Source organism: Dermacentor andersoni, chromosome 2 (assembly GCF_023375885.2).
Source record: "Dermacentor andersoni chromosome 2, qqDerAnde1_hic_scaffold, whole genome shotgun sequence".
Classification (NCBI taxonomy): Eukaryota; Metazoa; Arthropoda; class Arachnida; order Ixodida; family Ixodidae; genus Dermacentor; species Dermacentor andersoni.
In genome coordinates, this window is record NC_092815.1 from 4,211,918 (window position 1) to 4,236,237 (window position 24,320).

At 47.5% G+C, this 24,320-nt stretch overlaps 1 protein-coding gene across 2 annotated transcripts in view; it reads right to left on the reverse strand.

Moving 5' to 3' along the window:
- Nucleotides 1–24,320, reverse strand: part of LOC126542924 (parathyroid hormone/parathyroid hormone-related peptide receptor-like) — a 435,257-nt gene that overhangs the window by 128,218 nt on the left and 282,719 nt on the right. For both annotated transcript variants that reach the window (XM_055077593.1, XM_055077592.1), the window contains exons 6-10: nt 17,421–17,559; nt 11,955–12,111; nt 10,196–10,256; nt 10,044–10,113; nt 9,867–9,958 (exon numbers count right to left, since the gene is read on the reverse strand). In XM_055077593.1, coding sequence (XP_054933568.1) covers nt 9,867–9,958; nt 10,044–10,113; nt 10,196–10,256; nt 11,955–12,111; nt 17,421–17,559 — 519 coding nt within the window. The remainder of the gene's footprint in view (nt 1–9,866; nt 9,959–10,043; nt 10,114–10,195; nt 10,257–11,954; nt 12,112–17,420; nt 17,560–24,320) is intronic.

Genomic DNA, 24,320 nt, shown 5'->3' on the forward strand with positions numbered 1-24,320 from the left:
TGAAATGGTCACAAACGCACGAAAACATCAGAACACTCCCATGCCTCGTTTTAGAATCATCAACGCGCCCTTGGCGATTGACACTGATAAAGTGGTAGGTGGAGAGACCTAACAGTTGCTGTTATGATTTGCCATTTTTAAGCCGCAGAGAGCATTAGCGGTGTTTCACGACAGGAGACGATGGCTCCGCTGTGAAAAAAAAAAAAAAAGCCACAGGCCTGCGCGGCACAGGCAGCAGTCACAACGTAAGCTAGATGAGTGTCTCCAAAGAATCTCTCGTGAACTAATTAAAAACGCTAACTCTAAGTAGTAAGCATATTGAAAGTAGGGTTATTATTTGCATAATTTATTGAAATACACTTAGGTGTGAGTTATGGTAGGAAAGGTAGGTCGAGAAGGACATGCAGCGAGGCAATGAGTGTACCTTGATGTTTGTAAATACAAGGAGGCGGATATTTTAAGGACGAAAAAGGAGGAGAGATCGGCATAAAGAAAGTGTCTCTAGCCTGCTACCTTGTATATACAAAGTACAAACAAGCCCCGGTGTCCGAAGATCTGCATTGTGTATTCGACACAAATTCCTTGCCGAGGTATTCTTGCACACACTGTACGAAGCAGGCGTTGTGAGGATCCATTCCTGTTTACGTTGAATTCACCCGTAACAAACAGGAACATCGTGTTGAGGAACGAAAGTATGTGAGAAGAAGTCCGCAATCTTCCCATGTTGAGCAACTGGCGACACACGCATTCAGGCACCCGCAACACCCTCGGAGTTGTGCACTACGCACACGTCGGCATAGTCTGCGTCCGGTCTCCATACGAGTTGGAATGGCAGACAGTCATCTCCTCGTCCGTATATTCCACAACCGAAGCCCGGTGCAGTTCTATTTGCAGACATGACACGCCTGTAGCCGGTGATGTCATGTGAACGACCCCACGTCACTGAGAAACAGAGCAGGGACACTCGCATTAAGATGTAGTGCATGACGTCAAGCATGTGTGCAGCCAGAGAGCGTACGTTGAGAGACAGAAGATGGCAAATCGGTGGTGCTCATCGAGCAATCCAAAGCAACGTTTCATGATTGTTTCAAGGCGATGTTGGTTGAGTCTAAGGAATTCGTCCCGCAGTGCTCGATCTCGCACTTGAAAGTCAGCGCGGTGAAGCTCCCGGGCCTCACTTCCTACCGCACGCACACGAGGGTCTTCGGGACGAAGCTTCCGGGCCGCATTTTCGGCTGAGCGCATGTGAGGTTCCTCCCGCAGGAGCTGTCGTGCCTCATTTTAAGCAGCGCGCACTTGAGGGTCTTCGCGGCGAAGCTGCCGGGTCGCATTGTCGGCTGAGCGCACGTGAGGTCTTTCGCGTAGGAGCTGTCATGCCTCATTTTCAGCAGCGCGCACTTGATAGTCTTCGCGGCGAAGCTGCCGGGCCGCATTTTCGGCTGAGCGCACGTGAGGTTCCTCGCATAGGAGCTATCGTGCCTCATTTTCACCAGCGCACACTTGAGGGGCTTCGCGGCGAAGCTGCCGGGTCGCATTTTCGGCTGAGCGCACGTGAGGTCCCTCGCGTAGCAGCTGTCATGTGCCTCATTTTCAGCAGCGCGCACTTGAGGGTCTTCGCGCCGAACCTGCCGGGTCGCATTTGCGGCAGCACGTGCTGAGGGCATCGACGGCGAACATGTCAGGCCTCATGTTCATCAGCACGCGCTAGCGCGCCTTCGCGGCGAAGGCCTTTTTGCGTCGTTCTCTCGAGAACGAACTAAACTGTCCGCCTGGCGCCGACGGCGACCTACAGCTTGTGCTGCTCTCTGCGCGGTGGTCTGCCGAGCCCAATGTTGCCTGGTCGCAGCCGCGCGCGCAGCTCTACAAGTCGCTTCTTCAGCAGCGGTTCATACCTTGCGAAGAGGCGCCATGACGCGCTGCGAAGAGGTGACGCGGGTAGTGAGACTACGCGGTGCGCATGTCACATCCCTTGATACGTGTTATGATACGATGCAAGTGGTAACTGGTGGTCCCAAAGCACTCAGTCCACAGGAATAGTAACAAGAACAGACTGTTTTAACCCTGCGTTAGTCACTACTTGTCCGCTAAGTTTTTTTTTTTTTTTTCTAAATGGCGATATGTCTTCTTTTCGTCATTGTTTTGCCGTACTACAGACGCAGCATCTTTACATCATCCCAATGTGAATGTAAAGCGTGTGCATGCACGAAACACTAAAACGCAAGTCACTTGGATAAGTATGACTTTAAACGCACCACAATATGCAACCACAATGCAAATTAAGGGACCACGTATCAACGACACGCGCCGCGCTTGTGACATCGTGTGACCTCTCGCACGCTAGGCGATAGCTGCGATGGCTACCGGGCACCTGCGGCGGCGGGCACCATCGCCAACCGAAACGTATATTGGAATGAGCCGATAGCAGCTTACACTGAAAGTCAGGGCCTGCGAGGCACACGCAGCACAGTCCCAGCGTAAGCTGGAGGAGCGATTCCATAGGAGCTCCATTTTCGGCAGCACGTACTAGACAGCCTTCGCGGCGAAGTCTCTTTGCGTTGTTTTAACAACAATCTGTACTGTACGCCCGGCGTCCACGGCGAGCTACGGCTTGTGATTCTCTCTGCACAGCGGTCTGCTGAGCCCGATGCTGCCTGCTTGCAGCCGCGCGCGCAGCTATTCCATTAGCGTTTTCAACAGCGGTTCCTACCTTGCAAGGAGGCGCCATAACGGGTCATCATCATCATCATCATCATCATCATCATCATCATCATCAGTCTGGCTACGCCCACTGCACGGCAAAGGCCTCTCCCATACTTCTCCAACTACCGCGGTCATGTACTAATTGTGGCCCTGTTGTCCCTGCCAACTTCTCAATCTCATCCGCCCACCTAACTTTCTGCCGCCCCTTGCTACGCTTCCCTTCCCTTGGAATCCAGTCCGTAACCCTTAATGACCATCGGTTATCTTCCCTCCTCATTACGTGTCCAGCCCATGCCGATTTCTTTTTCTTGATTTCAACTAAGATATCATTAACTCGCGTTTGTTCCCTCACCCAATCTGCTCTTTTCTTATCCCTATCATTCTTCTTTCCATAGCTCGTTGCGTCGTCCTCAATTTAAGAAGAACCCTTTTCGTAAGCCTCCAGGTTTCTGCCCCGTACGTGAGTACTGGTAAGACACAGCTCTTATACACTTTTCTCTTGAGGGATAATGGTAACCAGCTGTTCATGATCTGAGAATGCCTGCCAAACGCACCCAATCCATTCTTATTCTTCTGATTATGCCAGTCTCATGATCCGGATCCGCAGTCACTACCTGTCCTAAATAAATACATTCCCTTACCACTTCCAGTGCCTCGCTACCTATCGTAAACTGCTGTTCTCTTCGGGGACTGTTAAACATTACTTTAGTTTTCTGCAGATAAATTTTTAGACCCACCCTTCTGCTTTGCCTATCCAGGTCAGTGAGCATGCATTGCAGTTGGTCCCCTGAGTTACTAAGCAAGGCAATATCATCAGCGAATCGGAAGTTACTAAGGTATCTCTAGTAACTCTTATCCCCAATTCTTCCCGATCCAGGTATACCTCCTGGAAACATGCTGTGAATAGCATTGGCGAGATCGTATCTCCCTGCCTGACGCCTTTCTTTATTGGGATTTTGTTGCTTTCTTTATGGAGGACTACGTTGGCTGTGAAGGCGCTGTAGATCTCTTTCAGTATTTTACATACGGGTCCTCTACGCCCTGATTCCGTAATGCCTCGGTGACTGCTTAGGTTTCGATTGAATCAAACGCTTTCTCGCAATCAATGAACACTATATATAGGGGTTGGGTATACTCCATAACGGGTACCGTAGAGTAAACACAAGTGCCGAGACTACGCGGCGTACATGTCACATCCCTTGTCCCGTGGCACGATACGATGCTGTTGATGATGACGATGTTTTATTGGCATCCCCTTTAAACGGGGCCATGACAAATAGTCAGCTACCCTGCTTGAGTTAACGAGGCCCAGCTACACGGAACATCCAACTGCTACATGCCGGAACACCTGGTAGAATACATCGCAACTGCAATGCAACGTTCGCACGTGATAACCATTTATTGGTCAACGCCCCATAGTGGGCCGGAAACTGGCGATAACTGCGACTGACATCGGCTGCGGCGGCGGACGACATCGCCAACCGAAACGGTTACTGAAATGAACCTGAAACAGCTTACGCTCTAGAAGTACTCCATCAAGGGCAACATATATCAACGTTCCATCAAGCGCTCCATGAACGGTAACAACGTGAGAGATAAAGCGTCAGGCCTTCGATATGAGTAGAAACCGCGCACTGTGTAATCACACAGACTATGGCCTAGAACTTGCTCTGGATGCACATTTTTCGGCTATTATTACTTTCATCGTGCTTACAACGCCACCAACCTAAGCTTTCCCGTTGACCTAGTTTGGCTTAAAAATCAGATAGCCCCAATTTTTCTTGACCTATGCGACGATTAGTACTCAACCAACACTTATATTCACTGATTGCTGGTAATACCAGATTTCGTTTGCAATTTTCTATCACAAGTAGCCCAATTCTAATCCTGATGAAGCCATTAATCCTAATGGAAGTATCAGTTGCCGAGAACTCAAATGAATAATTTTGCTGATCAACGAATATTTACTAATTCACTTTTATTTAGCAAGAATAAGGCACGTCTTACGGTGTAAGAAATAGAACGTTCGACTTGTCAAGACGTATTAACTTGAAAGCAAGCTTGAAAATGGTTCAAACCCTGAATTATAGCATTCCAGATAGTGCATTTTACGCACTGAAGGATAAACATAACTGCAACATGACATACGCATTGCGTTGCACAATATCGGATACGTATAATGGCGCCAGTCGCAGGATTGCTTCAAAGTGCACCACTTTCCGGGCAAAGCGGCTACAATTCTTAAAGGGCCCCTGAAACGGTTCGGACAAATTTTGTAGACGCGTAGGGTACAGCTAAAGTTAATCATTCGCACCACAATTTGTACGAAGCGTCTCATATGCAGAGAGCTGCGGACGATTGCAAGTTACGCACCCCCATAGCCATGAATTTTCTCAACTCGTTCGCCGAATGATCGGGGCTGAGTTCCGCCTTCACTGGTTCAGCGTCAAGATAGCACGTCGTGTCGTCGACTTCCGGTTCTCTAGGAACGAGCGCCCGAAGCCTCTCCAATCTCTCCACTAGCTACTTGGCAGTCGACCCCAGGCGAGAGCTATCGAAGCAGCGTGGGTTGCGAACATTCTGTCGCAGCGCCGAACGTGTCTTGGTATTGCGGTAACCACAGGAGAGCTGGACGTTTCAACGCATGGGTGGAGGCATAAACTCAAGCTGATGAAGGAACTTTAGCGTAGACGTACGTAAGCGGCCTGATCGTTCTGCACGGCCCATCCACCTATTGGCGCAGAGCTTAACCAGCCAAACAAAGAGCCATTATTGCTGTAGTCAAGCTTAAACCATTTTAAATATTAAAAAAAAACAAAGTGTTAACGATTACGCTCATGCGAAAATTTACAGCAGCAACAACGAATACATTTCGTTACTGCTGCTGTTCATGGTTGAGCTCTGTGCCACCAGGTGGCTGCACCATGCAGACCATTCTAAAGCCCCTTAAACTTCGTAAAGTAGTGCCACGCTTTGAAGAATGCCGCTTCCTCCTCCAGCGCTTTGGCCGAAGCCGACGCCGCGTCGCTATTGGCCTAATGGCATCACGTGGCCCCTTGCGCCGGCTTCGTTTGTTTACAGTCGCGCTTCAGTGCCATCTTTGCTCGAGAAGCGGCGCTTGTTGGCGGCATTCCTTCCGTTCCTATTCTGTGTTGTTTTGATCTTGTGAACACCTTGATGGATGTTTTGTGGCAAGTGCGACGTCGCTTCACGTCATTTTCTGTTTCCATGACCTGCTGCGCGTTTGGATGCCTATATATTTTTAGCAAAGGCAAGAATATGGTCGCGATACCGTCCGGTAAGCGCAACGGGTTAAGAAGAAAGACATGGCTTCACCGAATCGGCAGGGAGAACTTCCGACCAACTTCCTCCGCGCGACTATGTGATGTAAGTTGTGGCTCTCTCAGAGTATTGTATGTGCCAGGCTTGCGTATTGTGCTGCGGGCAATAACGTAGTAGATATTGCACAGTTCACTGTGCATGTTGTCATTTGTACGCACGCTTTAACGTGATTTTTACGCAACGTCTGCTTTGCTTATATGCGCACTACGTGGTCGTGTTGGTCATATTTGGTGCGCTTAATCGTTTTGAACGCCAACCGGCTGGAGTTCGCGGGCACGCGAGGTTGCGTGCGATAACGTGATTACGAAATTTTTAAGATTCAGCGCAGTCCTTTTGATAAAATTTCAGTCTCGATCATGAAAGCGCCTCAGGAGAGCAACTCTCTGCCTTTTGTGGTTACTTAATTACTAGCCTTCTTTAGATAGGCTAGCTTTGTTAGCCACATTTGTTCGTGTTCCTCGTTGGCGGTCGCCCGGTGGATTTGCGATACAGAGGCACCGATGAAAAGCGTGCGTGCTCTCCCGAAACCGTGTTACGCGGTGCGTTCGTCGTCGAGCGACCGCTTCATCGGTAATTGAGACGGATGTGCTAATTCGCGTGAGCTTTAAAGTGTGCGAAGCTTAAGATGCGGTGGTGAGCACTCGCAAAGAAAACGTGCGGTCGCCCGCCCGTTCCCTGGCTGGTTTAGTCGTCGTTCGTGCTTAGTCGTTTGCTCGTTCGTTCGCACGCTCGTTTAGTCGTTTGCTCGCTCGTTTAGTTCGCGCGCTCATATAGTCGTTCGCTTGCTCGTCTATGCCACTATTATAGTTTCTACACTCACTATGCCTAATTGAGACGCGCTTGCTGTAGGACTCTTGCTAGTGCGTTTATTTACGCTATGAGACAATAAATGGTGCACACGCACTTGTGACTGCAAAGGCAAATCTGTCATGCATCTATGTGAAAATAAACTGTTAACTTGCAACTCGAATGCCGTTTCATATCATTTTAACCTATGGATAAAACATTTCACTTGCCGCAATTTCGGCCGCGTCATGGCGGGGGGATTTTTTGCGCGATCATGACTTCACTAATAAATTCATCTCTCGCAAACGTTACTTCGAAGGGAGTGCAAACGTCCTCAATGCATGCACCTCAGTGCAACTCGGTTCGCGACAAGTATGTCACTTAGTAAACGGACAAACCAACGCACGATGAACTGTTATTCGTGATAAGCCATTAACCTGAAAAAATTACTGAAGGCCACAGTGGTCTTGTTTGAGATTGAGTCAAGCATTGTTATCGCGCTCCCGCTTCGCGCACGAATGCTAAAAACTCATTTTATTTTCTTGTGTACGCACAGTCCCGACTCGATGATCGGCCGCGGTATTTCTGTCGGCGTTGATACACGAGAAGCATAATAGCACCAGCGCCCACCTCTGGGGCTTTGCGCGCTCTTAGATTGGCAAGCACGCACGTTGGCGGCACTGCAGCTTGTAATACACTTTCGAACCTCCAGAGCAGTGATCTCCGTCAGCCTTTGTACGTCATAGCTGATACGCACCGCGAATTCACATGGTAAGGGCGGCGCGGATTCTTTAGGCTGAGGGCTTGCTGGAAGCCAAGAGGTTGTCATTCGATGGTAAACGTGTTATTTACAACCATTCGCAACAAGATCTTGCGACACGCCCTTGACAAATGTTGCGTACCTAATTGTAGGGCACGCGATACATTCGCAGTCGTCAGCGCACAGCGTTAACACTCCTTCAGATACTTTTTTAAGAAATAGTTATCAAAAAATGAAACAAAAGCTGTCGTTACCGAATTTGTATAAGCATCCGACTAGAAATTCTATGCTGTACACGAAGTTACGCGGAGCTGGAAAGCCAACGTGAACGCCTAAAGAGCACTGCCTTGCTATGCGTGCATTCACTCTGCGAAAGGTCGTCTGCTGCGCTCGAGCAATGTAGGTGGCGCCACGGTTGAGGAGGGAGCGCGAAAGAGAGGAGAAACGAGGAGGAGTGATGGCGGAGGAGGAGAGTGGCACTACTTAGACCATTCACATTTGCGCTTCTGCTCATCTCGCGAAACGGCAGGGTCAAACGGCCAGGCCCTGTGCCCTTGCGCTTGCGTTTACCCGAATACCGGACTCGCGAAACATTAGAGAGTTTTAGCCCAGCGGGTGTACGGCCAGCGGAGAGGAGCGGGCGAGCGGAGACACGACTGCGCATGCGCACCACGCTGAGGCGGCCAGCGGTTTTACGGAGCAGCGTTTACGCCCACTGGGAAGCACTCCCCAGCGGAGGGTATACGCAGCGCGCGAGCGTGCGTAAGCGCGCGCAGGCGTGTATGGGAAATGCAAGATGGCAGCCGCGAACATGAACGCCGGCAGTTCTGCATCGACGACGGCGACTGCGGCGCTGACCCGTACATTAGTACTCAGTACATCATTAACAAATAATGTACTGAGAACATGTAATATATCTTTATTCAACATTTCTTGCATAATAAAAGCAAGCTTAATCCAAATTCATTTCTCAGTAACTCCTATCCGGACCACTAGGTGGGGCAGCAGAGCGCCCCGCTCTTTACCTCGCTCGAGCGGGTGAGTGATCCGCCGGGCTAAAATTCTTTTTTGGCGAGCCGCTCCGGTGGCGCAACGGTGGCGACCACGAGCGGAGCGAAACGTAAACCCGCTCAGCTAAAAGTCTCTATTATTGTGGTTGTAATCCTCCGGCGTAAAGCGACGGCCGCAAACGCGCAAATCCTGGCGCGGATCGGATAGCGGCAGTCCGATGCGCTGCAGCCATTCCGCTCGTCTGCTGCCTTGCGGAGGGACGCGATATCGCAGCTTGACATATTACCAGTCGCTACGTTTGCGGCCCACAACGTAACAAGGGCGAGGTGCTTGCGAAAAGACTGAGACGGCCACTGACCGCGGAACTCTCGTCAAAATGAAGCACGGTGTAACAAAAGCAGACAAGGCTTGCTATGTGCCGGAAGTGCTTAATGTAGTGAGAAATTGTTCTTGTGCATTCTCTTTCTCTTACTTTCTTTTTACAGAAACAAATTAACTAACCTTTTAACTATTAAGAAGAACATTTGCTCACCATAAAGCTGGAAAAATTATCGATCACGCGCCCTGGGCAGCCAATCGGATAGCTCGCCCCACTAGCGTCATTAGGGCAATGTACGTCAAATAGTTATAGGCGGCAGAAAATTCAGCCCAGCGGTGTGCTGCGATCGGCAGCGATACATATTTTTGAAATTTTATAATAAATTAAACGCTATACGCGGAGCACGTAGAGGCAGCAATTAATGATCAGAAGGACCTACTCTAACGACTCAGTATAGGTTTGTACGAAATCGTCAAGATCGTTTCAGGTTCCCTTTAAATTAGAACGTTTGTGCTGAAGGGATCTAATTAAAGACAGCGAAAATTTGTTAAACATGTCAATCGTGCAGTTTTAATTCTAGCGCCATTATAATCCCCCTCTTCGAGTAATACAAGTTGAGGAATAGAAATGTGACATCTGTGACCGGTAGTAATTAAAAAGACACGTGTTATAACAACGGCGCTTGGCCAGAGAAACCACCTTCAGTAAGTAGGGCAACCCGCTACAAGAAAGACGCCTCTTCGTGCCCCATTGCACAAAAAGAGAGATAGTGCACTCCAAGTAATAACATAATGACATATTTAAGATTGAGCATATGGTTTCGTCATACCCATCCTGGCATGACGTCACGAGCATTAGAGCAGTAACACCATTTCTAGCAGGTACAATTATTTTACGTAGCGGTAATTTCAAGTATAGGTAGGGTCGCAACATTCTGAAACTACTCACCTGTACCGATATTTACGCGCCTGTTGAGTCTGCGTTGTGAACAATTTAACGAAAAGAACTCGGGTGATGTTTACAAACAGAATGAAGCTGACCTGCAAAGAAACAGAGAAAGATATGAGATTTTTTTTAACATCTCAACTGCTTGTATGTAAATGACAATTCAAATAATTTACATACGATGATAGATATGGTGATCGGTCCTCTAATTATCCAAAAATACGACTTCGTGTCATTTGTTGTCCAGCACCTGAAATGAAGATGATCAAATTAGAAAAACAAAAGATAGCACATGCCTACAGCTGCTTATTAACTTTTTCTGTCCCACTTACAATATGTCCTCCAGCGTCGCTCTGACAATGATCCAAGGCACCAAAAAAATAACTGGAAGGCCTGCAACATTTCAAAAAGCCTTTAGAAAAGCGCGACCGTTTTTTCCCAAAAATGTACAGTCTGCTCCATGTTAAACTGTTCAAAATTTTAATAACAAGGCTACGTTAATTATGCAAACTTTCTTGCATTGCTGGTTTGTTCGCTTCAGCGGACACAATTTTAGCGAGCAAGTTGAGTCAGTAAGGACATGACTAACAAATATTTGTTAATAACATTTTAATTATCTTGGTTGTCACTGACACTACATTAAAAATTTTTAGACACTCGTAGTCGAAGGCAACACTATCTTATTTCACAGCTACAAATGGTTCTCTAGCGAAGCTGTCAAGTCGACTTCCGCAACCATTTTAGTACGGCTGTAGGCGTCCTCGGTATCAAATGTCAATAAAACAGCAGCCAACAATGCAACCTACGTCACAGCAGCAAAATTTTGTTATGAAACATCATTATTAATGCATTATAGCCACTTGATATCGGTAATTTAAATTTATTGACGCAAATTCGGTAACTCCGCAAATAACCACCCAAAGTCTAATGTAACTTTTTATGTAAGCATTTTGAATCCCTGCACTTCAATGGCAAATACATCGGCACAGTGATTAATATTAATCTTATTTACAAATATGGGCGCTCCTCAAAAAATTTCATATTGTGCATTGAATTCATTAAATGACTCTTGACAGCGACGCTTACTATCCTGGGCTCAGTACTCTGGCTGTTCCAGCGTTTCTTCAGCCCACTCATATTAGCACTGTTCTAACACGAACTACAGTCCTCGTGGCGAAAAAAAACAACAACATCGACATGACTTTAAAAAATATTGACTATACTGACTAAAGCCACTAAACGCATAGGAGATTTATGTGTAACTGAAAACGAATAATCAGTTATGTGAGGAAGCACGGCAAAAATAAACTTGAGATTCGTTTACTGATTAAGTATGAAAGAGCGGCGCAAACGAAAGCGAGCAACAAGGCCTTCGTCTTGGCCGTGCTTGTCATTAATGAACAGCCTGCCCAGTTTTCTATACTGTACAGAAATACGGGAAAGAAATACACAGCTCATATGCCTACGTAAATCTTCAGTGTGGAAGACAGATTAGGAAGGAAGAAATAGGGAGATGTTGCGTGCGTCAATAAAGCCAGTGAAAGAATCCTATCAGTCATCGAGGGACTGAAGGAAAGACGTGTTCGCAGAAAGCGCGAAACAAGCAAAAAAGGGACGCTGCAGACCTGAAACAGGTTCCACAACGCCTCTGAAGAAAACAGTTCGACAAATGCACTGCGGCATGCTTATTGGACTTAAGATGGCGCCAAGCAATGGGCATAAAGAGTATTTGTTGGCGTAGTGCAGACCTGGGCCAAATGATGCTCTCTGTCTGCCTGCCTCTGAAAACCTGAGCGTCGGTCGAATGGCGCTCAGTTTATTCATCTACTGCGGTAAACAAAAATTACCTTCAACACTCTCATATCGTTTTCACAACAAAATAGTGACTGTAACAGAAAGATAAAAACACGATTGCTTCAGCAAATTCAGCCGAACGCATTGCATCATGCGGCTCCCGGAGAAAGGCCATCGCTCACCCTTGTTCATGCGCAGTGAGTTGGTACATAGAGCTCAGCGAACGAGAAATTCTCCTGTCGTAAGTTTTTTCTTAGGTCGGTTACGAAAATCAAGAGAACCCTTTGGAGGACCCACCCCATCCGAGGGTGACGTATCGCAGTATGCTGGAGCTGTCCGTGAAGAAGGCGAGAAAGACGAGGCTGTGAAGGTAGAGGCCCTCCATGAGGATCCAGCAGTAGTTGGCCATGAGCACGTAATGCCAGAAGCTGGTGAACACCTTACAGTCGACGTTCTGCACACAAGCAACGACACCGCGAAGGGGTACACCACTTTCTAGGTACATTATTTGCTACACGTGGGTAGCGCAATGGCTACGTCGCGTCTTCTATATAGCAGTTCTCTTACGATGGCCGATTAAATATACAGTTGAAACTCGAGTTGTCGAAGTGACGACGACGCGCGAATTATTTCGCAAAGTCCGGAAGTTCGTTAAATCAAGAAAGAAATTTTTCGGTCCTTCAAAAACTAAAATTGTAGCGTAGCGACACGCAAAAGCTACCGCGGCATTGTATTTGCGGCTAATCGAGCCATGTGTCGCATAAACCATGAAAAAATTACAGGATATCTCAAGATCTCTCTTAGGAGGTGAACGGTGAAAGTCTATTCTTCCCCCTCTTACCATTCGCCTCCTTCTTTTTGCCTCTTCTCTTTCTCTTCTTTCTTTTAGTCATTACTGCTCACTATAAGCATTTTTAGTCATTTGTAATCAATTGTGGTGATTACAAGCCGTCGTTCGACACGTTGGTCATATCGTAGTCATTACAAGTCATGCCTGTCATTATTGGTCATTACTTGTCATTAGTAATCTTTTTAGTGATTTCTAATCAATTGTAGTCGTTACAAGTTGTCATTAGACATACTGGGCATCTTATAGTCATTACTAGTCCTCACAAGTCATTTCAGTCATTCTTAGTCATTGCTGCTCACTATTGAGAATTTTTAGTCATTTGTAATCAATTGTGGTCATGACAAGCCGTCGTTAGACATACTGCTCATTTTGTAGGCGTTAGTAGTCATTACAAGTCATTAGTACTCATTTTAGTCATTACTACTAATTAGTAGACATTTATAGTGATTTCTAATGAATTGTGATGATTACAAGCTGTTGTCAGACATAATAGTCATTTAGGATCGTTAGTAGTCATTATTAGTCATTACTAGTCATTACTAACCTCTACAAATCTATTATAACATTATCATTCACTAACTGGCACTATCAGTTTTCATTCCTCAATCTGTCTTTAATTTGTCTTCATATGGCGTGACGACGCTGTGGAGGACACTCCGATGGTCAGGTCTGCTGACACAAACTTCCCCACGAGCCGAGAAAGGCTTTCGCCTTAGTAACGAAAGCAAGCACCGCCGCCCCTACCGAGGCGGTGTTGAGTCTGCTGTTCCGTGAATAGCTGTGGCGTGCACCCTCGTCAAAATAAAGTTAGGGCCGTGATTAGGGCAACCGGATGTTTTAACGCGATCGCTTTAGGGGGCACGCTCGAAGAAAAACCAGCCTGTGTCAAAATTAGAGAGAGTTTAGCGCTTTTTGACTCATTGATTTCAGGAAAAACTTCGTTAAATTGAGCTCGGCCAAGTTAGTTTCGTTAATTCGGGTTGATGACAACATTGACCCCTAGGGTGCCTGCCGGGGAATGAAAAATATTTCGTTAGATCAGGAACATTGTAAAATCGTTTTTCGTTAGATCGAGTTTTAAGTGTACTTAAATCATTGTAAACCTTGCTAAGCTACAACTTGAGGGTTAAGCGAACAAAGATTGAACGGAGAAGCTAAACCACTTTGAGGAACAATAGAAATAAGCCCGTGAGGAAGGGGAGGCAACACAATGGTTTTGAATAATTTGGAAGCCAAGTATGCTAGATATTGCGCAAGATATTGTCCATGCGTGCACTGTGCGCTTAGGTAACACACAAGATCGACGCGGCGGAGACTACAGCTCTTCTGATGAGTGTCTACTGATAAGCGTGCGTCGCCTCGTTCATGCTTCCTCTGAGTAGGTCCCTCTACGTCACTTTCGTGTTCCTCCTGTAATGAAGCAGACGCGCCCCTATGTATGTGCCGACTGACGAGGAACACGAAGCACCGTGCATTGATCGTGAGTGAGCCCCGTGCTATGGACAGCCCTTGCAGTGCCTTTACCTAGCGGTCCACAACGTTGTGAACGACAATACGCCTCGTCACATTTGGTGGAGGTTGCTGAGATCCTTGGCCTCGTCCTGGAGCTGCGCACTCGAACCCTGCCTACAAGATAACCCTGCACTATGCCTGATCCCGCCACCTCGTTGCCTGCACCACCGGCTGCCACTGTCATCTGCGCCGGCGTCCCTCGTCAACGCGACCCACACATCTTCAGTGGGACCGCCGAACACGACGTTGAAGACTGGCTGTCAACGTACGAACGTGTAAGTGCCCATAACAAATGTGATGACCAGTCTAAGCTGACACACGTGCCTTTCTACCTCGCCGACGTAGCCAAACTTTGGTTCTTCTACAGCGAATCCGACTTTACAAGCTGGTCCGCGTTTAAAACTCTTTTTGCCGAAGTGTTCGATCGTGCAGTTGTGCGTAAGCTACGCGCTGAACAGCGCCTACGCCAGCGCGCGCAACAGCCTGGAGAGACATTCCCCAGCTACATCAAGGATGTTCTCGATTTGTGCAAGCGGGTAAATCTCAGCATGTCAGAGGATGACAAGATCAAACATTTCCTCGAGGGCATCGAGGATGGCGCATTCCAGATGTTGCTGACTAAAAGCCCAACTAGCGTATCCGTCCTCATTAACCTCTGTCAGAGCTTTGACCAGCTGCGCCGCCAACGTTCCATCGCCCGCCAGAACATTCAGAACGCCAATTCCGTCTCGAGCATCGCGCTTTCTTCCGACATGACCAACTCGACCCTCTCACAACATATCAAATATTTTATTCCTGAAGAGGTGGCCAGGCAGCTCTCGCTGCTGCCTCACAGCGACGCACCTACGGCAGCTTTGCCTTCAATGCTGCAGCACGCCATCCGGACTCAGATATCCCAAGCGCTTCCTGCAGCTGCTCCGACCCCCCCACCCAATCCTATAAGTGTGCCGCTGTCCAATACCGACTTTGCCAATTACCCTACGTCGCTCCCGCTCAGTTATGCAGCCGTGGTTGCACGGCCACCTGCGCCGACAGCTTCCTTTTCATCGCCCGTGCACCCGTCTTCATTTCCAGTTGCCCGACCACCACCGCAGTTTTTTCGTCCTACCGAGACGTGGAGCACTATCGACAACCGGCCTATCAGCTTCGCCTGCGGCATTGCTGGCCATGTGGGGCGCTTTTGTCGCCGACGCGCCCCAACTACACGTACCACCTTTGACACGTCCAGCTACGTGCCGCAATACGCCGCCACGCCTCCATTTTCACCGCGACGTCTTGATACTGATCACCGGTCAGAAACTCGGCGTTCCCCTTCCCCTCGTCGCCGTTCGATTTCACCTCTGCGTCGCTGAGCTCCCACTGAAGAGGGAAACTGACTGGTGCAGTTGCCGAGGCAAGAACTGCAAATACATCGACGTTTTCAAGACCTCATTCTTTGCCGCAAAATGTTATTACCGTTTTTGTAGCGGAGTACCCGCAGTGGCACTATTCGATACCGGAGCAGCCGTTTCCGTCATTCACGAGAACCTTTGTCGCAAATTACGAAAAGTGACTACAGAGCCCTCTGGCCTGGTGCTCGCCACTGCCAGCGCGCAGCGAATTCCCCCTTCAGCTGTATGCACGGCCCGTGTCGTCATCAACGACGTTCTCTACATAATCGAGTGTTTCGTGCTACTATCGTGCTGTCATTGACTGTTCGCATGCAGAAGTGTCGCTTTTACGACAATGTGAATCACTGCTGACCAGCTCTCATCACTTTGCCGACAAACTCATTGTTAATGCCGACACAACCATACCTCCTGAGTCGTCGATGGCTGCTGTCCTGTCGTCTGATGCCGCATCTGACGCCACTGTAGTGTTCACGCCGCCCGATTTGTTTGCTCAGCGCAAATGCATTGTTCTTCCGTTTGCAGTGCTTACTATAACATCTGGGTGAACTTTGATTCTGGTCACCAACTACTACCAGTACCGGATCAGCCCACTGCGTAGGGAGACCGTAGGATACTTCCAGGCGGTCGACTACGTTGACGATCTCGATGTTCCTACCGACTCCCTCTATCACGTTGACGCCATCGCTTCGGTCTCCGGCTCATCACCTTCAGTGGCTTTTGACAACGCCATCGACCCTGCTTTTTCGCCACCTCATCGCCGCCAACTTCTCGCTCTCCTTCACAAGTTTGTCTCTTCTTTCGACTGTAATCAGACGTTACTGGGCCGGGCCACCGATGTTTCTAACACCATCGAAAACGGTTCCCACTCCCCCTTGCGACAGCGCCCGTATCGTTCCTCCGCCGAAGAGCGCCGAATCATCACGGAGCAAGTGGACGACATGCTCAAATGTAGATTCATCCGTCCCTCTCAAAGTCCATGGTCTTCACCTGTCGTATTGGTGAGGAAAAAGGATGGCTCCATTCGCTTTTGTGTCTACTACAGACGCCTAAACAAGATAACAAGAAAATACGTTTATCCACTGCCTCGGATCGATGACGCCCTCGACTGTTTACAAGGCGCAGAATATTTCAGTTCCTTTAATCTGCGCTCTGGGTACTGGCAAGTTCCTATGGCCGAACCTGACCGTCCGAGTCCGAAAACTGCATTCGTTATACCCGATGGCCTTTACGAGTTTAACGCCATGCCCTTCGGGCTGTGTAACGCGCCTGCTACTTTTGAGCGTATGATGGACACCATCCTTCGCGGCCACAAATGGAAGACCTGTTTATGTTACTTCGACGACATCCTCGTCTTCTCAACCGATTTTCCGACACACCTCGCTCGCCTGCATGAGATTCTGACCTGTCTCGAATCTGCCGGCCTACAGCTTAACCTCAAAAAATGCCGTTTTTCTGCGAGCAAGCTAACCATCTTGGGTCACGTTATCTCAAAAGACGGCGTCCTCCCGGACCCAGACAAGCTCCGCGCCGTTGCAGACTTCCGAAAGCCCAAGGCTATCAATACCGTGAGAAGATTTATTGGCTTATGCTCCTATTTTCGTCGCTTCGTACGCAATTTCGCATCCATCATGGCGCCCTTGACAAGTTCACTTTCCGCCAGTAACGGCATAGCAGCGTGGTCACCTGAATGTGATGCAGCATTTCAACAGTTGCGCCACTTGTTGACCTCACCACCGATTCTTCGCCACTACGATCATAATGCTCCCACGGAAGTTCATACTGACGCCAGCGGAGTTGGCATTCTCCTTTCAGTACACTAAATGGAATGACATGATCAGGGGTTCAATGGAGTTGCCATCGCCAGCAAACGACAACAACTAAACTCAAACAGTTTCAAGCGTCAGATGTTTGTGGGCTTTGAGAAAAAATTAACCGGCTATCTGGAAGCCTGGAACCTATTTGTGCAATTCCTGCCAGTGCAGAGCACGATAAGATACGCAAGCCACTTACGTTCTGACTGAAGTCCATGTCTGGGCTGAGTCCCACGCCGTCCACAAAGATGGCATCCTTAACGAGCACAGCGAGTGCCCGAAAGATGAAAGACATGAAGAGGTGCAGATGAAGGTTGTTCCGAGGGCAGCGTAACTTCCTGCAGGACACAAAAATTCAACACAGAAAATCGAAAATACTCTTGCATAACAGAAATACATAAGTACGAACTACTGGTGGATTGGAATAGTCTTCAGTGCAAAGAAGAGGCCGAAACGAAATAAGTGCTTTAACAGGTATGCCTTAAGTACTCCCATCCGTTCATCGGCAGCAGCAAGGCCCAATCGCCCTCTCTAACCTGTGATACACTATCACCGTGGTCGTCCAAGTCTCCCCATGATCCTGGCCTTGTTTTTTCTGGTCGTTTTCAATGGTAAGTTTGTGGGGTTTCGAGGGCTCACAAAGGTTGTATGACGCGGTTCCATTGCGTTGCGTTTCCGAGGGCTCCGTATCCCTCTCCTCCCTGCTTGGACGGGATGGCAGCGGGTCATAAAATTCGGCTGTCATCCGGTCCACGGGAAAGTCAACGGGTTTCTCCCATTGGCCGACTTTCTGGCGGGATTCGGGCCCTGGTACGCAGTGCACCGGCTTCACAGTGCGTCAGCACCTTCTGTGACGGCACGCGGAAAAGACGAGTAGCTGTCTCTGGTAATGTTTGAGAAGCGAACGGTCCGCGCGCACGATTCGTTCGCTCCAAGCACGATTTAAAGCACGGCAATACGATAGCGCAGTCAGGTGGTTTTATTTCGTATTTCGCGGGCGTTCTTTAAACAGTGAAAAAAAATCACCACGCAGCATGTACGTTGCCACAAGAAACTGGATGGCTCGTTTGTGAACCCCCTCTACATATGTAACAAAGCGCACTTGGTCCTAAAGTGAAGAGTAAATGTTTTGCAGATCTCATCGTAGTTAATTAACTATAAGAACTGAAATTTCGGCATGAATAATGACTAGAAGCCCGAGAAACACGGGGACAGTTGAACGTAAGACCAGACAGGATAAGCGCTAACTTCAAACTAAAGTTTATTTTCAGAAAATCACTCGTATTTATGTGTCGACACGGACTATAAGTAAAATAAAAAAATGCGCAAGCGCGCTCCAAACCTCCCATAAGCTTCTAAAATTCGATCGTGACACGGATATGCGTATTAAAATTGAATTATGGGGTTTTACGTACCAAAACCACTTTCTGATTACGGGGGACGCCGTAATGGAGGACTCCGGAAATTTTGACCGCCTAGGGTTCTTTAACGTGCACCTAAAGCTATGTACACGGGTGTTTTTGCATTTCGCTCTAGGCGAAATGCGGCCGCCGTGGCCAGGATAATATCCCGCGAGCTCATGCTCAGCAGCCCAACACCGTAGCCACTGATCAACCACGGCGGGCACGGATATGCGCATAAAACACATGTATGGCATATGCAACGGAACTGCGTCGGTATTCTGCACCGCCTGTGCGAATTTAGCCTTTTCCTTCGAGACATCCCTATACGAATTCTAGCCCTCTCGGAGGCTGGTCTCCCAAACGGCAGGACAATCCCGGGATAGGTCAGACACAGCAATCCAAATATGCCGTCATTTGCAAATGGCAGTGTAATGATATACATCAGTCGCGAAATACCTCACGTCACCTGACCAGTCAAAGACCTTTGTTCTGTATGCTTGGAGGTCACGGCTGTGCTAGTGTGCCTAGGAAACCGAAAACTGAGTGGTGTCGGTGTATGTAAGTCCACGAAGGAGGCGTTTCCATGGAGGCGTTTCTAAAGGACCTTTGGATTCGTTTCCCCTCAGCTAGAATAATCTGTGGGGACTTTAACGCACATCATTCGCTTTGGGGAGATAAGATTGCATATTTTCGAGGCAAGGAACTTGTCGATGCCCTGGATACTACTGACTTATGTGTGGCGAACGATGGCAAACCGACTTTCTTCAGGCCACCAGATTCACGGAGTGCCATAGACCTCGTGTTACACTCTGCAGACCTTTTGGTATCATCGACAATGGCCCCAAACAGGGTGGGCGGTAACACGTTTTCCAGTCTTCACAAACATCATATTCATCGGATTTGAGGCTCCTGGTCGACAATTCTGTACTGTCACACGCTGGGACACATACAGAGAAGCGTTGGATGAATCCCCTGGTGAGCTGTTCGCAGATATGTTGCGTAGCAAGAGATAGGTTACTTCAGTGTTTAAACTGCCAGGTCACTTACCTACTCCTGAATTGAAACTAAAGAATATCCGCGCAGCACGTAGGAGAGCAGAGCAGAAACTAATGAGAACAGTGGCGCTGCTGTCTGCATGCTTGCGCGAAACTGCCTCAACGTGAAATGTTTTGAGAAATTCTCGTGTGTCACTAATGATTATGAAGTGCTGTCAGTCACTCACGCGCGTACGGTTTAATCTGTTTTTTATGGTCCACCAAACGGAAATTCCGATTTTTTTTTGCTCTTCCTTGAAAGGCTTCTCGAATACACTTCTGATTTCCAGTACAATATCATCATCGGTGGTGACTTTAATATAGACCTTTGTGTTAACACTGTCCTGAGGCGTGATCTTGAGCTATTGTTGCACTCTTTTGACTGCCGTAATGTCATACGTTCTCCTACTAGAGTGGCTTCTGATACTTCAACGTGTCTTGATTTGTTCATCACGAATTGCGGTCAGCCGGATATCAAATCTGGTGTTCATATGACATGCGACCGCACGCCAATTTTTTTCGCTGGAAGCGTAAATAAAAAAATCTAAATAAATGTCTTCTTATATTTCAAGCCATCACCAGCGATAACCTTGACCGTTTTCGCAAAGAACTGTGTAAGGTTGACTGGAGTTGTGTTTATGATTCTCAATGCGCTGACACCGCGCATGAGCTGTTCATTGACACCTTTAGCATGTGTTATCAGAAACATTTTCCGTTCCGTTCATGAAATCCTCCCGCTTCCCGAATTCGCAAACCGTGGGTCACGAATGACCTAATTAATAAAATTTAAGAAAAAAATAGATTTTTTAACCGGTTTATGAATTCCAATGATCCTGGTGATTTGCAAACCTATAGGTTCTTCCGTAACCGGCTTACAAAACAGCTGCATACGGCTGTTACCTCATATTTTGAAAATAACTTTTTAACATGCCAAAATAATAGCCGTACAATCTGGCACAAGTTAAACACATTAACAAACAGAGAACCTTGTCATGCACCTGAGAAGCACACTGTCATAAACGGTGAGGAAATCTGTAGTGATGCGCTTTACGGTTGTTTTAATGATCATTTCGCGAGTACATGTCACCAAACTGCCAGCCTGAGTGCCTGTCAGTTTATAGATGCTCACTGTAGGGAATAAATATTTTTGAACCCTACAAATGAACATGAAATAACGCTGCTTTTCCGTGACCTGAGTAACAGTAGTGCCTGTGATGCTGATGGCCTGCAAATCAGGCCTGTCAGCCATGTGCTTGATAATATTTCACCTGTTTTTGCTCATATCTGCAATATCTGTCTCTCCCAAGTACTATTCCCCCAAAAAATGCAGGTGGCAAAGGTGCTCCGCATTTTCAAAAAAGGCGATAGAACGCATATTTCGAACTACAGACCCATTTTCATACTCCCCATTTTTCCAAGGAACTAGAGAAGATAATATTTTGTACGTTATCCTGTTTTCTTGAAAAACATAACTTATTAACTCCGCATCAACACGTTTTCCGCAGATTCCTGTCGACTGAACTAGCACTCCTTAAGCAGAAAGAACTAATCCTTGAAAATTTGGAGGCACGTTTATTAACTTTAGGGGTTTTTTGTCGACTTATATAAAGCCTTCCATTCTGTTGATCATAAACTTTTGGTTCGTAAACTAACTTATTATGGCATCCGGGGCATTGCCCTCAGCTTACATGAATCTTACTGGAGTCACAGAAGGCAATTTGTGCATATAAATGGCTTATCATCCAGTGTCCTTCATGTTCAGGTAGGTGTCCCACAAGGAAGAATTTTGGGCCCTCTTTTATTCAAGATTTTCGTCAACGTCTTTATTAACATTGCTTCTGGCACAATGTACATTATGTATGCCGATGACACCACACTTCTTTTTTCATCCAAATCCCTGGATGACCTGGTATTACGTCTAAAGTACGTCTAAAGTACACCAGTGGTCCCTCGAAAACAGTCTAACAATCAACTCCGCAAAAACCAAAGCCTCGCTTTTTCATCCAAGAAATATGAATGTCGTGCTACCTGGAGGTATTGTGCTTAACTCCTGTACTAATGAAGTTGTACAATCAAATCAAATGTCTGGATGTGCACTTTGATCATGCTATGACATGGCGCTCTCATGTAGATTTCCTCACCGGCAAACTGTCACAGGTGTTGAGTATTGTCCACTCCCTTAAGTACCAGCCGCAATCTGTGAAATTGCTGATTTATACCTCACTTTCTTTCAGTCACCTAAATTACTGCTGCCTCGTATTGGGGACAACTTCAGCCACAAATATTCACAAGCTGTTTGTTATCGAGAAGAAATTTCTTCGTGTCATTTGTAATAAGCCTCGTGATTTTCGTTCGGCTCCTCTTTTCAGCGCGCTTAGAACCCTTCAATTTCCTGCCTTAATGAACCTGCGCTTGTTGTCAACCTACAGAAGATATGAGAAAAATACTGGCGCCCTCAACTCTCTCGCTAATCTCCAAAAACGAGAAACCCCTCACACAACTCGAGCTCCTGAGACTTTGTGTGTTCCTCAACTTCATACTAATTATGGCCAGTAAATGTTATTCCACTGGCTGCCCAGTTTACTCAATGATCTCACCATATGCAATATTGATGTGCTCACTTGTTCCACAAAACATTTGCGTGAAGTGTTTCTGCGATCTTGACTGTGTATGGTCCTACTTTGCGAGTTTAGCCCGTGGTGCTTTTGCTCTATTTTCTTTTTTCTGATCTTTTTTTCCTTAACACGTATCCCACCTGCCCTGCTGCTGCCATTGTAAGCGGAACCTGGGGCCAGTGAAGCTGCTTTCTCTGCGGCTTCTTTCTCCTCGTTTTTCCGCCACAACCATGTACCTCCTTGCCTGTGGAAACAAACAAATAAATAATAATAATAATAATAATAGTAATAACAATAATAATAATAATAATAATAATAGAACGACAAGCTCAATGGGCTGCTGCCTGTGAGAGCTTATTGGCGTTTACTCCATAACAATGATAACGGGAAGATTCGGAAAGATTCGCCCACACAAGCAGTTCAAAGCACTTGCTTTAAAGCAAGGAAAAGAATTACAAACCCTAGCAGAAAATTTTGCGATGTATACACATCTGGCAGATCAGCAAGAATGGTGAACCCTCTGTCTTCGCAACGTGAAATATCCTCCATTGCCTCTTCGATACGGCCAACAGCAAGAACAGAGAACAGCACAACTTGCAAAAGATTATTCACACCTATCCAGGCACGGACGCACAATTTCTTCAAGAGCTGATAGACTTCTACGTAAGACATTAACCTAATACACCCGCTCCAGCATACACTGGGACCGCTAACGACCACCTGCACGCGCCCATACAAGCAGCATAAGTACGTGAAGCCATCCTTGCACTCCGCCCTAACACGACTCCGCGACCTGATTGCATTACTAATAAAACGCTTCGCAACCTAGATGAGGATTCTATACTAGCCCTCGCGACTTATTTTAACATGTGCTGGGAAATTGGACAACTCCCCTCACAATGGAAAGAACCCGAAATCATGATTCGCAAACCCGGGAAGCGCCTCCTACTCGAAAACCTCCGCCCTATCCCCCTTACTTCATGTGTCGGAAAGGTCCTCGAACACGTCATTCTCACACGCTTACACAAACATATTGTTACGGAAGGATGAACAAATAGAGGAAGAAGAAGATCGCGAGACACTGGCTGCTGCGGGTTGTTAGTGGTCAGCCATTTTAACTACTCGGACCCATTTTGTTTATATATCGTAAATATAATCTTCTACACTCCCAACATCCCCGTAACATATTGGTGACAGGTGCGGGGTACCACGGGTGGAAACGGAGCTCTGGAGTTGACGTCGCATCACGGCCCGCACCATGAATAACGGTGAGCACTCGCGATCAGCGTCGTTGCCGCCTCCTATTTCACCGTCGCATGCTACGTGGCTGTCACCTTCGGTTGTCGTTGTGCAAACCAAGCACCCTGAAACTTTCTGCGGGACCGATGGCGCCGCCGTTGAAAAGAGGGTGGCCACCTACGAACGCCTGAGTGGAATCAAGAGATGGGACCCTGAGCTCATGCTAGCTAACCTGCTGTTCTACCCAAGAGGCACGGCAAAGGTGTTGTACAAAAACCACGAAGAGGAGCTAACCAGCTGGGACCAATGCAAAGAGAAATTGACAGAGTTATTTGGCAAACCAGCCGGCCGTAAAATTGCTGCAAACCAGGAATGGTCGTGCCCGTGCCCAATCTCGAACGGAGCCCTATGTCTCGTACATCCAGGACGTGCTGAAACTTTCTCGTAAGGCCGATCACGACATGACAGAAGCTGAGAAGATCGGGCACGTGCTTAAGGACATTGCTGACAAGACGTTTAATCTCCTCATATGCAAAACCTGCTCTACAGTTGATGCAATTATTAAAGAGTGCCGACAATTCAAGCAGGCCAAAAGCCGACGCGTCTTGCAACCATTCGCCAGACTTCCCGATACTGCCGCAACGTCGACGTGTGAAGATGAACCCGCACAGCAGCATGCGCCGCCATCAGAGGACGTGGTGCAAATCCTTAGACGTGAACTGGATGTTATGGTGCCCGCAGCATTCTGTTCGCTTAGCCCTGATGCTACCACATTTTCAGTTCCTCTCGTACAAGCCATCGTTCGCCA